This window comes from Mirounga angustirostris, unplaced genomic scaffold (genome assembly GCF_029215605.1).
Source record: "Mirounga angustirostris isolate CCGP_5_RB_7025 unplaced genomic scaffold, mMirAng1.0.hap1 SCAF_8, whole genome shotgun sequence".
Classification (NCBI taxonomy): Eukaryota; Metazoa; Chordata; class Mammalia; order Carnivora; family Phocidae; genus Mirounga; species Mirounga angustirostris.
In genome coordinates, this window is record NW_026991716.1 from 67914443 (window position 1) to 67927626 (window position 13184).

The following is a 13184-nucleotide window of genomic DNA, read 5'->3' on the forward strand; positions in this document are numbered from 1 at the left end:
AGAAATCAAGAGCCTCCATGCTTTCCCCACCATTGAACCTTCTCACAGCTGCTCAAGATAGTTCTGAACTATACACATTTAACACTCAATATTGTACGCTAGAGTCTTTTTTCTTCTTTTATGTGCCATAGTTGTGTCTTCCTTTGAGGTCAGTAGTACTTTGAAAGTGGAGAGAACAGTTTGGACTTTTAATTTAGTCCGCCTAAACATTTCAATAAATGTTCATTAAGTAACTACTACGTACTGAGCACCAGTTAGGTGCTTCGGAGAATAAGGATGAAAAACTCCCTGCCTCCAGATACTCCAATTCTACTTGACGAAACAGACACGAAACATCATTTTACAGTACCAGACAAATAAAATAAGTACAAAGCATAGGTCAGGAAAGGTGCTATGGGAATGCAGAGGAAAAGAAACTCATTGTGCCAGAAAAGGTCAGTAAAGTTTTCTTTTGTTGCTATCCACCATGGGGCACATTGTAGACATTCAACAGTTGTTGATTAATGGAGGATTTTACTGATGAATCAGTATCCAATTTCTTGTAACAACAACAAAATTCAGAAATGCATATAGCCAAGGCCTGTTTTATCTCTAAGAGCAAAGCCAAAATTCACACCTTTTTGGGTTTGTTAGTACTTCTGCAGCAAAGTGCTCAGAACACTGTAGCTGCATAACAGTTGCTAGGTCAGTGCAGCTCCTGGGGCTTTGTATGTGCTCAGTAAACCAGTTTTTAAGAGTATGATTCATTACCAACTTCTTTTTTAAAAATTTCTTTAGTTTTTTTTGGAGAGGGAGAGAGAGTGGTGTGGGAGAGGATCTTAAGCAGGCTCCATGTTCAGTGCGGAGCCAGACTCGGGGTTCGATCTCATGACCCTGAGATCACGACCTGAGCCGAAATCAAGATTTGGACGCTTAACTGACTGAGCCACCAGGCGCCTCATTCATTATCAATTTCTTAAATTGAATTCCATCACAAAAAGTAAGCATATATTTTTTAAATCCCCTTATTCTGATTTGGAGTCTACTATAAAAAGACTTCAAAACCTGGGCAGAAAAAAAAAAAAAAAGCAATTTTTTTAGAATTCAAAGGAGACTAGGCTCTAAGAGGAAAGCTACATCAGATGCCCACCAAGGTCAATCCGGTTCTGTGATTCCCAACTCTGAGGCCACTATCCTTCCATCCTCCACGTCTTCAAAAATCTGTTTCACCTGTCCAGTCATTCAAATTCCACCCACAATTTAAGTGACTGCAGTCTTGTAGTCAAAAAGACATCAGTAGAAGAGCCATGAGAAGTACTCAGGACCAATTATTTCCTGGAAGAGCAACTGAACATTTATCAGGCCAAGTGCAAATTGTCATTTTTCGCACTTTATAGCAAGCAGGTGAATTAATACTTTAGAAAAGCCATTCAGTAAGTTAGCTTAGTTTCTTGTGGGTTTGTTTGTGGTTAACGTCTTTCTCAAAATGGAGTCCGTTAGAGGAACTACATGAAGGGTTTACCATGAAGAGATTAGAATTCTGTAATGGCTCCTGTAAATACACATTTGTTTGTGTTACTAAGTAATTAATCTTGGTTTCCTCACTAGATTCTAAGCTCCTTAAGAGTAGGGACACTGACCTTCTTACCACTGAATCCCTAATGCCTAGCAAAATGCCCAGCATGTAGATGTTCAATATATTTTTGATGACTTGATAAATCTGGAAGACAGTATTTGGTGCAGTCCTGAAGTGCTCTTTGCCCTGTAAACATTAGAGATCAGGATGAACTCACTAATCAAGCTTCCATAAGGGGGAAAAACTGAAGAGAAGTATAGGTTGAACCATGTGAAATCACTGTTTTTGAAGGTCCGTAGAAGATAGGCATTTCATATAGTTCAACCTAATTGTTTTGAAAATTTTCTGCTTCCATTTCTCAACCATCTGAATTTATGAGACTAATTTGAATGCATTACATTTTTTAGAAAGGTCTATGTCCTCTGACTATAATCCATAAGGATGTGCGAGAGACCAAGGTGTTTCTGAGGCAATATAACAGCTGTTTTCAGATACTTGAGGGACTGCTGGGGGAAGAATCCGTTAGTTCTATGTGTCCCTGCACCTGGTGAAAGGTATATCTTGGCTCCACAATAAGAAAGTACTTTCTAAGTCTCAGAGCTGTTTGAGGGATAACTCCTTTATGATCAGATGTAAGTCTGAGGAACTCTTTGCTTGTCCTGTTATAAAGGGGAATCTAAGCCACATCAGAGAGGAACTAGATGACCTCAGGGATTCTTCCCCTCTTCAGAGTTGATGATTTGGCTTCAAGGAACTCATCAAGACCCATTAACCTAGGTCCAGATGTATTTATCTCTAAGAATATATAATCCCTGTTTAATTGTTAAGTGCTTTGTGACCTAGAAATAAAGGCATTGCATATCGTGCGTGGTGTATTTTTCTAGGAAAGTGAAGCTGGGTCTAAATTAAAAGTATGTGAGTACACAGCTTAAACAGGTATTGTTATAAGAATAATACCACAACCAACAGAAAAATGTTCTTAAAGTTATGGTAGTAAAGGTGTGTTTTAAAAGGCATTAGCTTAAATACAAACTAAGTGAAATAAAGATGGTTTAATTTTTATGTTAATTTCAAGGAAGACTGACCAGAATTGTTTTGCATATTTGAGCTACACCATCCAATTAGCTTAATTTGGAGATGGATATAGCAATGGTAACAACCCTGAACTTGGTTCTTCCCTGTCTCTGGAAGACCACATTCATTGGGCTTCTACTACGTGTCACAAAGGAGAATGAGACAATGATCCCTTCCTTCAAGGACCTAACATCTCATCTGCTTCATGTTTTAACCAAATATGATACTTCCTGAACACTTACTTTGTACCATTAACATTTACAACACCCTAGACAATAGGTACTATTTTTGTTTCCATTTACAGATGGGAACTCTAAGATCTACAGAGTATAGAGAGACTGAGTAATCTGTCCATGGTCACACAGCCAGTGAGTAGCAAAGAGGATTTGAACCCAGGCAGTCTGGTTTCAGAGTTCATAAGTTTAACCATTACACTATATTGCCTTCTTTAAGGGCAAGACAATTCTTCCTTTTAAACTGTTCAAAGGAGACTGACTGGAGGCTGACTGCCTAAAACGAACATACATGATACACGCTCATCAAAGCCTACTCGGCTCATTTGTATTCATCCAATTTCAGTTCAGTTGGCATCTATGGAAAACCTACTGTATTTTAGGCACTGCACTAAGTGATTTCACAGTGACTGTCTCATTTGATCTTAACAGCTTTTGTCAAACAGATATTAATTCTATTTTGAGGATGAGAAATTGAGAAGCAGAAGTTAAATGACCTGTTGGGTTTCACACAATTAGTGAGAGATTGTGCTGAGATTTAAAACCAGACCTCCTGATTCTCAGTCCTGTGCTTAACAGTAGCCTTGCAAACGTGGTTTTTTAAGTGTACACGTCTGTGCATTTTATTATATTTACAAGGTTATGCAACCATTACCACAATTCCAGAACATTGTCATCACTCCAAAAAAGAAACTCTGTACCTATTAGCAGCCATTCCCCACTCTCTCCTCCCTCCAATGCCTGGTAACCATGTATCTACTTTCTACCACTATGAATTTGCCCATTTTGGACATTTCATATACATGACATCATATAATCAGTGATTCGGGGGGACTGCCTTCTTTCACTTAGCATGGTGTTTTCAAGGTTCATCCATGTGGTAGCATATCAGTACTTCAGTCCTTTTCTTGACCGAATAATTTTTCGTTGTATGGATATACTTACTATATTTTGCTTATGCGCTCATCAGTTAACGGACATCAGGATTGTTTCCAGTTTTTGGCTGTTATAAATAACACTGCTATACACATTCACGTACAAGCTTTTGTGTGAACATTTGTTTTCAGTCCTTTAGGGTACGTACCTAGGAGTGGAATTGCTGGCTCATACATTAACTCTCTTAACATTTTGAGGAGCTTCCAAACTATTTTTTGTAGAGGTTGCATCATTTTACATTCCCACCAGCAATGAAAAAGGACTCTAATCTCTCCACTTTCTCTCCAACACTTGCTATTTTCCATTTTTTAAGGTCATCCTAGTGCATGTAAAATGGTATCTTGCAATGGTTTGGCTCACATTTTCCTAATTACTAATTGTTGAGCATCCTTTCATTTGCATATTGGCTACTGATGTACATTTTTGGAGAAACATCTTTCAAATCCTTTGCCCATCTTAAAATTATTTTAAAACTGTTTATTTTCAATTCATTAAGAGTTCCTTACATATTCTAGATATTAGATTCTTATCAGATATGATTTGCAAATATTTTCTCCCATTCTGTGTTTTTCTTGACATTTTTGTGATGCTAATTTTTTACTTGGTTGCTTGTACTTTTGGTGTTATACCTAATAAACCATTACTTAATTCAAAGTCATGAAGTTTATATAAATATCATTTTAAAACTTGGATTTCAAAGACTTTTTCTTCTCCCATGAAGAACAGATAATCACGAAGTTCCCTTTGTAGTTTTAAATAAGCCTGAGCTCTATTTGGCATTGGAAAATTGGGTTCATTTTTACTAGGGGGTGGGAACATTAAAATAATACAGAATTCACAAGTTTTCTCCCAAATTATGTAAAGTACTTATCACACGGCATTAAATAAATTTTAACTATTATCTTTTTAAAAATATTTTATTTATTTATTGGAGACAAAGAGAGAGAGAGAGAGAAGCAGAGGCAGAGGGAGAAGCAGGCTCCCCGCAGAGCAGGGAGCCTGATGCGGGACTCGATCCCGGGACTCCAGGATCATGACCTGAGCCGAAGGCAGTCGCTTAACCAACTGAGCCACCCAGGCACTCCGGAAAGTTCAATCTTACTAGTAACAAATCTAAAATTAAAGCAGTAAGGCATTATTTTTCATTTACCAGGTTGACCAAAATAAGAGTACTGGCAAAGGTAAGATAAGATGGCATTTATATGCTGTTGATGGAAGTGGATGGGCACAACTTTTTGGCAATAGTCAAAATGTCATATGTACATTCCCTTTGATGTAGACATTCCACTTCCAGGAAATTATCTAGTTGAGTAGAAATATCTAAGGCAAAGCTTTGTGCACAAGAATATTTATTGCAGTATCACTGACAGCACTGCAGTATTAGAAATAATCTTTATCTCCAATTATTGGTTCAATAAGTTGAAAATAGAATGTATATAATATTCTCTCCTTTAAAAATAACATGTGCATGTGTGTGCATGTATGTTCACATATATATGTGTGTGTGCATGTATGTTCATATATATACACACACACACACATATATATACAGAGAAAACAGTGCGGTGTTACCTCTAAGACACAAGAGTGGGAGAGAGCAGGACTTTGACTTCTCTATGTACAACTGTTAGGTCTATTTAAAAAAAAAAATCACCTGTAGCACTTTTGTCATTGTTTAAAAAGTAGACCTGTTAAGTTCATACTGCATTTGTGAACTGGTAGCTAGTCAGCAATACAGTTCAGCTGTGTACTGACTGCACACTGAAAATATTCTCATAAAGTATTCACAGGATACCAGCTATTTTCCTTTGGGTAAAAGTGGTGTTCAGCATGTCCAACACAAATTAAGGTACATTTTATAATCAGAAGCCAAAAACAACTATGAACAGATTAAGATTTTTCTGTATATAATATGGCTGGCTGGTAACTGCAGTGGATTCACAACATACTTGGGACAACCTTGGCTCACAGGTTCTGAGCCCTCCAATATATGCTAAGGCCCTGAGGAACAACGGCCTTGGTTGCAAGAGTCCTGAGCAGTGCAGGTGCTACTTTCCATCTTAAAAGATTCAAATCTTCATCTAAGAGGAATCCCTAGAATTCAGCTTTCCTGGGGTGCTCATGCAGTCTCCAAACTTCTCAGGAATGCAAAGAAATAAAAACAAATTACTTTACAAAGTGATTCCTCTGTTCCTGGCAGTCCTATGTCCTTCCCAAAAGAGGACCCCAGTATGGTCTGAATGCTGGTGATCCCCCTAAGTTCCTATGTTGAAATCCTACCCCCCAGAGATGATGGTATTAGGAAGTGGGGCCTTTGGGAGGTGTTTCCACGAGAGTGGAGCCCTCATGAATGGGATTACTACTCCTAGGCAAGAGGGCCCAGAGAGCTCCTTAGTCCCTTCCTCTAGGGGAGGACATAGTGAGAAGTCCACAACCTGGAAGCCAGCCCTCACCTAACCATGCTGACACCTTCAGCTTTGACTTCCAGTGTCCAGAAAAGTAAGAATTAAGTTTCTCTTATTTATAAGACACCCAAACTGTAGTATTTTGTTACAGCAGCCTGAACAGACCAAAATAGGCTATGTTTAAAATTCAACAAAAGACCAGGTTCGAATCCTGGTTTTTCTCATTCCTGAAGGCATATATATCCAAGTCCCTATATCTTAGCCTAGAAAGGAGCTCTAATATTAACTATGCCACCTCCTTTCTCCGGTTCACGCAAGGCTAAAATGTGGTCATGCTGGGTAAAGAGCTTTCAAATGGTGAAGTCCTCAATGAATGGGAAAGTATTTTAAATGTGATTCAGTGTACTTTGAAAGTGAGAGATTTTCTTTTCTTTTTTTTAATTTTATTTGAAGTGAGAGAGAGAGAGAGAGCACACGAACACAAGCAGGGGAGTGGGAGAGGGAGAAGCAGGCTTCCCGCTGAGCAGGGAGCCCGATGCAGGGCTCGATCCCAGAACCCTGGGATCATGACCTGAGCCGAAGGTAGACGCTTAACGACTGAGCCACCCAGGCACCCCAAAAGTGACAGATTCTCAAGAATCAGCCCTAGTTTACGGTTTTTCATCAGCTCTGGTTTAACAGAACTCTGTTCTGTTTATAAAGACCTTTTAAAAAGTACTGTTTTATTAAGTTTATTATATGGCGATCATTGCTGAGCACTTCTGGCATCGAGTGTTTCAGATGTAATTCTTCCACGCTAGCACTCATAGATGGTCTTATTAAAAATAACAACATTTTTAAAGGCCCAGTAATTAAGAAATCATCCTGTTTGACTTACTAGAGATACCATTATGGCACAAACTGCAACTATTTTTCACGTCTTCAGCAACAACAAAATGAAACACTGCCCAAGTTTAGTAAAGACACTACTAAGAGGCAGGTATTTTGCAGGCAAGAAAACCTTTTATTTTAAACCACAAATAGTCAGCAGGTGGCCACAACTATCCATGTTTCATTAAAATCACATAAAACCTAGGTACAAAAGCACCACTGATTATTGCTCTAGAAAAACTGCGTGAAAAATTTAAATACACACAGTAAAAACACCACAGTATGCACAGGACTCGATTTTTAAAGCAAGCGCATGGAATGCTGAATCAATCTTACACACAGCTTCCAATATCAAACTGGTATTTATTTCACTTGAGGATGATGGAAATTTCCAAAAAGCACAACTATGAGAAGATAAAATGTCCATCCTTATATATTTTTGTACGCAACTAGTAGAATCCTAAAAAATTAGCATTTACAAAATACTCGGTAAAAATAGCTTTTAAAAGTTGCCCCGAGATGTACATAAAATCAACCCCAATTTTTCACGACAATTCATTCTCCCTTGTTATCTACAGATTCAGTTTTCTGTGCCTGTGAAAAAGAAAGGGGAAAAAAAGAGAGACAGTTACTATTAAACGTACTAGAAGCCAAAGAAAAGTCTACCCAGCCAACACACACGCTTTGAACATCTGTTTTTTAGCAGCTCTATTGCAAAACCTAATTCGACTCTGGGTGTAAAACAGACAAGGCAGGAATACAGTACGCAAACACTTTGCTGCATTGATTGCTTTCTGCTTTTCAAACGGCCACAGAAGCTTTACCTGCAAGCTCCCACTGTTCATGATAAAAAAACACCACACTACTACTATCTGCTTCTAGCCACTGCAAACATGCAGAATTTTCTACTGTACCCTTAACTCTCACTGTTTCAATCTGCCCCTTTACTGACAGTGTGCTGGGTGGGGTACCTCTGGAGGTTGAGACATTAACAGTTGAGCGAGAGATGTGGATCTGCAATAACATTATGGGCAATAAAAAGAGACATTATGAACGTGCTATCACCGGCTGAAGCATTGAGCAATTTCTTTTAAGGCACTGAGTCAGTCAGTGGGAGGTATTCATGGAAAGTACCTCTTCAGCTTTAGTTTCACCATTTTCAGATGGTGCAGTACCTTCCTTTCCAGCTTCTTGCTTTTCCTCCTTCTTCCCTTTAGCACCTTTGTTAATCTTTGTTCCCGGTTCTTTCTAACAGAGGGTCAGAGCACAGGGAAACAAAGCATGTTAGACAGGGTGTGAGGTCAGTGAAAATCCGTCAGCCTCGTCCAAACACAAGGCGGAGTGCAACCATGGCCAACACGGTGGCTTTCAGGTGGGGAAGGAGAAGCCAAGTCTGCAAGGCTTCAAGTGAGTTACATTGAGGCTCTATGAGAATGTTAACGGGCTGCTTAGACGGTCCACTGACTTCCTCTTCTGAGGAAAAGATGATGATTCTCCTCATGCATTTGTTCAGTGGGCCTCCTCACTCGCTACAGACAAGTGGTTCTGCCGCCGAGAGCAGTGGGGAACTGAAGGATGAGGCAGAAGCCAGGGAAGAAGCCAGCAAGAGAAACACCTCACGTGGGGACATGGGGCTCGAGGGACGAGAAGGCTGAGAAAATGCTTGAAAATGAAGCCCCACGTGAAGAAAAGTTCCTGAATTTAATACAAGCCACAGAAGTGAGTTCTGCTTCAGAATCATCTACTCATGCCACAAATACACAGTTTCCTTTTTTTTTTTTTTAAAGATTTTATTTATTTATTTGACAGAGAGAGCGACAGAGAGAGTGTGAACACAAGCAGGGGGAGTGGGAGAGGGAGAAGCAGGCTGCCCGCCCAGCAGGGAGCCCGACGCTGCGGGGCTCGATCCCAAGACCCCGGGCTCATGACCTGAGCCGAAGGCAGACGCTTAACCGACTGAGCCACCCAGGAACCCCCCAAATAACATGTAGTTTCAAACAATTCACAACAATGCTCTGAAGGGCAGAGCACAGAAAAGCTATTTGGGATAAGTTTCTTAATAATTCTGTGCTTTTCTCCTCATTAGCAAACCCGGGTGTGTGTACCTACCTCAGTAGGACTGATGCAACGGCTTCATAAGAAAAGCAATTAGAACAGGGTCTAGCATAGTAGGAGAGCCACGAAGTGTTTGCTGATGGTTGATTATTTGCTAGTATTAATTATTGTATGATGAGTCATCAGCCCAGCCTAAGACCAGTTACAGGAAGTCCGGCCCCCTCCCCCAGCCCCTAGAGCTGCGGGCCACTTTGTGGCCAGGGCCCAGCCTCACGCTTTCCGAGCCGCCATGTGAACAGCATGTGGCTACCAAACCCCTCTTGGACATGAGGCTTCTCGGAGTAACATGCTCTGACTTTGCCTTTACTGACCGAATGAGAAATTCCTGGTAAAGCATAAAACTGTGCTTTATGCCTTTTGAGAAAGAATGTTAACAATGGTGATACTTTCCTAATCATACGTTTAGCCTGAATCAGTAAATGTGATCTTTCCTTGGATGATTTTTAGATATGGAATTATAATTTATTCATTGTTTTAAAAAAGGCCAACATGGGGGAGGGAGCACCTCTTACCTTAGCAGATGTTTTCCTTGGTTTAGGTTCAGGTTTGGGTGGAGCAGGTTTCTGCAAAGATAAATTAAATTATACAAATACTGAAAAAGACAACCCTGAGGACCAAAAGGCACACAGCAAGACTGCAAAAGACAACAGTCCATTTTGACTCTGATTCTGTTCATTTAAAAATATTTCGTTCTATTTTCAGCATCAGGTAACAGCATAAAGATCTGTGCATTTCATAACTATTTTCATCCTGGGTTCTCAAGTGAACAGCAGGTGAGATTTAAAAGCCGACTCATTATTCCCCAGTCCAGAGTAGCTCTCCAGGAACAGGTTTAAGCTTCCATCTCTGATGTCTCTGTACTTCCTTTGATCACAGCACAGCAGTAAGAGGAATGACTCAGGCCCTCAGCCAAATGACTCAATGAATTTGGTCACACTAGCCTTCCCAACAGTCTAGAAATCACAGCACAATCGCAGGCAAAGCCCATCCGGTAATGAAGACTGCTGCCTGTGAAGTATTTCAAAATCATTTCCACATCCTTCCACCTCTGATGTTGATTTCAAGTTCTGTAGCCAAGCTTCTTCTACTTTCATCCTCTCCAATGCCAGCTCAAGGTGAGAGAAGAATCTCTCACCCACCCAGACACTGGGCTCACTTGCTCCTAGAGCTCTTTATTAAGAACACAATTATAATAATAAAATGTCCACTGTTAGCTTCCAAAGTTTAAGATTTTTCTTAAACTTAGCCAAAGAGTCCACAAAGTGACTATTTTCCTCTTGATTCATGTGGTTCTCTTCCCCATTGCCCTGAGCAGTGCCTACCCTGTGGCCAAGGTCCCCTCCATTTGGGGCTTCAGCCCTCTCCTGCTTACCAGGGCTCCTAGACCAGGGTGCACGTGGGGACACTGGGGAAGATAACGGGTTTAAGCCTCTGGTTTTCTATAGCTATTTTAGGGCAAATATTTCTCTCATCAAGCTAGAAAAAAATAAGTGTACTTCTCTCGGAGCACTAGGGAGAATGGCTTTTAAGCAGAAAACACCACCCAAGGTCTTCCCCTCTGGAGAAAAATTCCTCCGCAATGCCTCTAGGTGGTTCAGGTTCATATTGAATCTGGCCCTGTTCATCAAGGGCATAAAGGGAAATCGTAGACAGTGCAATTCCAGAAGACTGGCTGTTAGACATGACTTTTCAAATACAAAAAGAAAACGGCTTGAGAAATAAGGGGTGTTTTTATTAATCTTACCACCCTAAATCTGTAGTCTATTCCCCAAATACAGCAGCTTGCAGAGCTCCTACATTTTCAGGACTTAAAAAATTGTGTTGTATCAGGCTTTGATATATTGTATTAACATATATTTGTTTTCACAATTTACAGCAAATAATTTTCTTTTATATTTTCTGTAAGAGATTCAGCATTCAAGCGTGTTGATGGGACAAGAAAGGATGAGGTTCTGCAGTCTGTAGTCCCACTGGCCACTGAGGAGGCTCTGTGTCAGCAGATGATCTCGGTGGAAGGTGCTTCTACTGCTGGTTCACGGTGCTCAGGAAAAGCCTGGTTTTAAATTTTGGTTTTTATTTGATTTAGGAGGTCTACTCCCTTAATGGGCTAGAGATCCACGGACTATAGCGGCTTGTAGTATAATCTATAGTTAAGCCTAACAAAAGTTAAAATGTAACTACTGAACCCTGGTGAAAGTTAATATTGGACAGAGCACACCATCTTAAGGGGGCTGCAGAAGAATCCAGTTTAACTGTGTACACACACACCTCCCGGCTCTTAATCTTTCGGGCGACTCTAATATCGCTTCCTTAGCTCACGTGAAGCACTGCCTCACCCAACCCAAACTCGGCTATACCTCTGAACTTGTCAGTGCCCTAATTAAACATTTCTGCATTTATTCCCTGCTCTGTGCCAGGCACAGGTGTTGGCCGAGGATGGAAGCCATGCTTCCCTGAAGGCCAAAGGAGCGAGCAGCTCCTGGCGGCCAAGAAGCCAACGCCTTTCTCCCTACATCTCAGTGCGCAGCCTGGGGGGCAGCTATTTCAACCAAATTCCTCCACCAGCGAGCCAGGCTGACCACCTGTCTTGGCGGAGTGAGGACTGGTACACCGGCAGGACAGCAAGGAGGAGCATAGCACGGTGAGAAGGGCTGGAACCCATTCATGGCCAAGGCTTGGTCACACCTAATGATCTTAACCCTTGTCTATTCCCCAGGCCTCACCCACAGTGGGAGACTCTTGAGTGGCAAAGTGGAATCATTACTTTTTCAAAGCTTCTCTGGTTCTGAAATGAGGCTACAGCACATGGATTCTGATAGCTTTCAGCACATTCTGATGGAAGCATGAGCTGCGGAGACTCCGAATTCTTGTCCACCTTAGCACATCATGTGGAATCAGGAGGTAGGACTTGGCTTAATGTGCTTCTTTTGTTGCAGAGATCTAGCAATGTCCAACTACTTCCCGGGCTTTATACTCTTGGTAATGGGGGTGGCCGTGTGACTTTTCAATGACCTATCTGCTCAAGTAAACTGCTTGGCAACACTGGTCACGTTTGCTAGAAATTCTGACCCAGGTAATTTCCAAAAAGGAAATAAAAAAACTCAAGGGAAATAATACCTTAATCTTCCTTCTGCTGCTTTGTCCTGAACAGAGGGAACATGGACTCATAAGAACTAACAACAAGGGGGTTCTAAAGTACTCACCGCGGACAATCTGGCAGACCGTCTAGTGGGCTACAAAGGAAATGAAAAAAATATGTATTCGTATTATACCAAACCAAGTTGGTTTTTAAAAATTCATTCCTGATATCTGACTTTGTTGAAAGAGTATTATGGTATGGCTCCCATTACCCTCTCCAGGTGGGTACTTCAAGTGCCCTGGGTACCACAATACTCAAGAGGAAGTTTTCTAAAGACGTGTAGACACACTATTCAAAGAAATGGCCTCTCCTAACTAAGGGTGTTGTGGGCAAGAAAAAGAAAGGAAGATTAATTTAGGTTCTGACCCATAATCTCCTTTTGTGATAAAATGAACAACAGGAGCATTGAGGAGCTGTTTAAGAACTTAGTTTCAGTCTGACTCTTGTTCCTTACAAACAGAACTAAAACTTACACATTAATAGAAAAAAAGACGTATATAATTGTGTAGAAACAAAAGTAGGAGTTCCCTGACTTGTTACTATGCTAGAAAGGAGAATGATGATAAATCTTAGGCAGTTAATAAGAAAGACTTCCTTTTACCTGTAACAGGTATTTATATTTATTTATCTGCTAAATGCATACGTTTAACTAAAGATTTAAACAGAGTAAAAAGCCCACTAATCTTTTTTTGATAAAGATTTTTAAAAATTTATTCATTTGAGAGAGAGAGAATGAGTGAGAGCACGAGCATCGGGGGAGGGTCAGGGGGAAAAGGAGAAGCAGACTCCTGGGTGAGCAGACGTGGGGTTCCATCCCAGGACCCTGAGATCATGACCTGAGCCGAAGGCAGATGCTT

The 13184-nt window shown here is 40.7% G+C and overlaps 1 protein-coding gene across 8 annotated transcripts in view; it reads right to left on the minus strand.

Annotated features, from left to right (window-relative positions):
* Positions 1–7185: 7185 nt before the first annotated feature.
* The window catches only part of HMGN3 (high mobility group nucleosomal binding domain 3), a 31723-nt gene continuing 25724 nt past the window's right edge, over positions 7186–13184 (minus strand). The window contains exons 3-7 of one of the 8 annotated variants that reach the window (XM_045867136.3): positions 12392–12421; positions 9701–9751; positions 8208–8321; positions 8045–8087; positions 7186–7667 (exon numbers count right to left, since the gene is read on the minus strand). In XM_045867136.3, coding sequence (XP_045723092.2) covers positions 7654–7667; positions 8045–8087; positions 8208–8321; positions 9701–9751; positions 12392–12421 — 252 coding nt within the window. In that variant the 3' untranslated portion in view covers positions 7186–7653. Of the gene's footprint in view, positions 7668–7987; positions 8088–8207; positions 8322–9700; positions 9752–12391; positions 12422–13184 lie in introns of all 8 variants that reach the window. The other 7 variants (XM_045867134.3, XM_045867133.3, XM_045867135.3 and 4 more) reach the window with 7 other exon arrangements.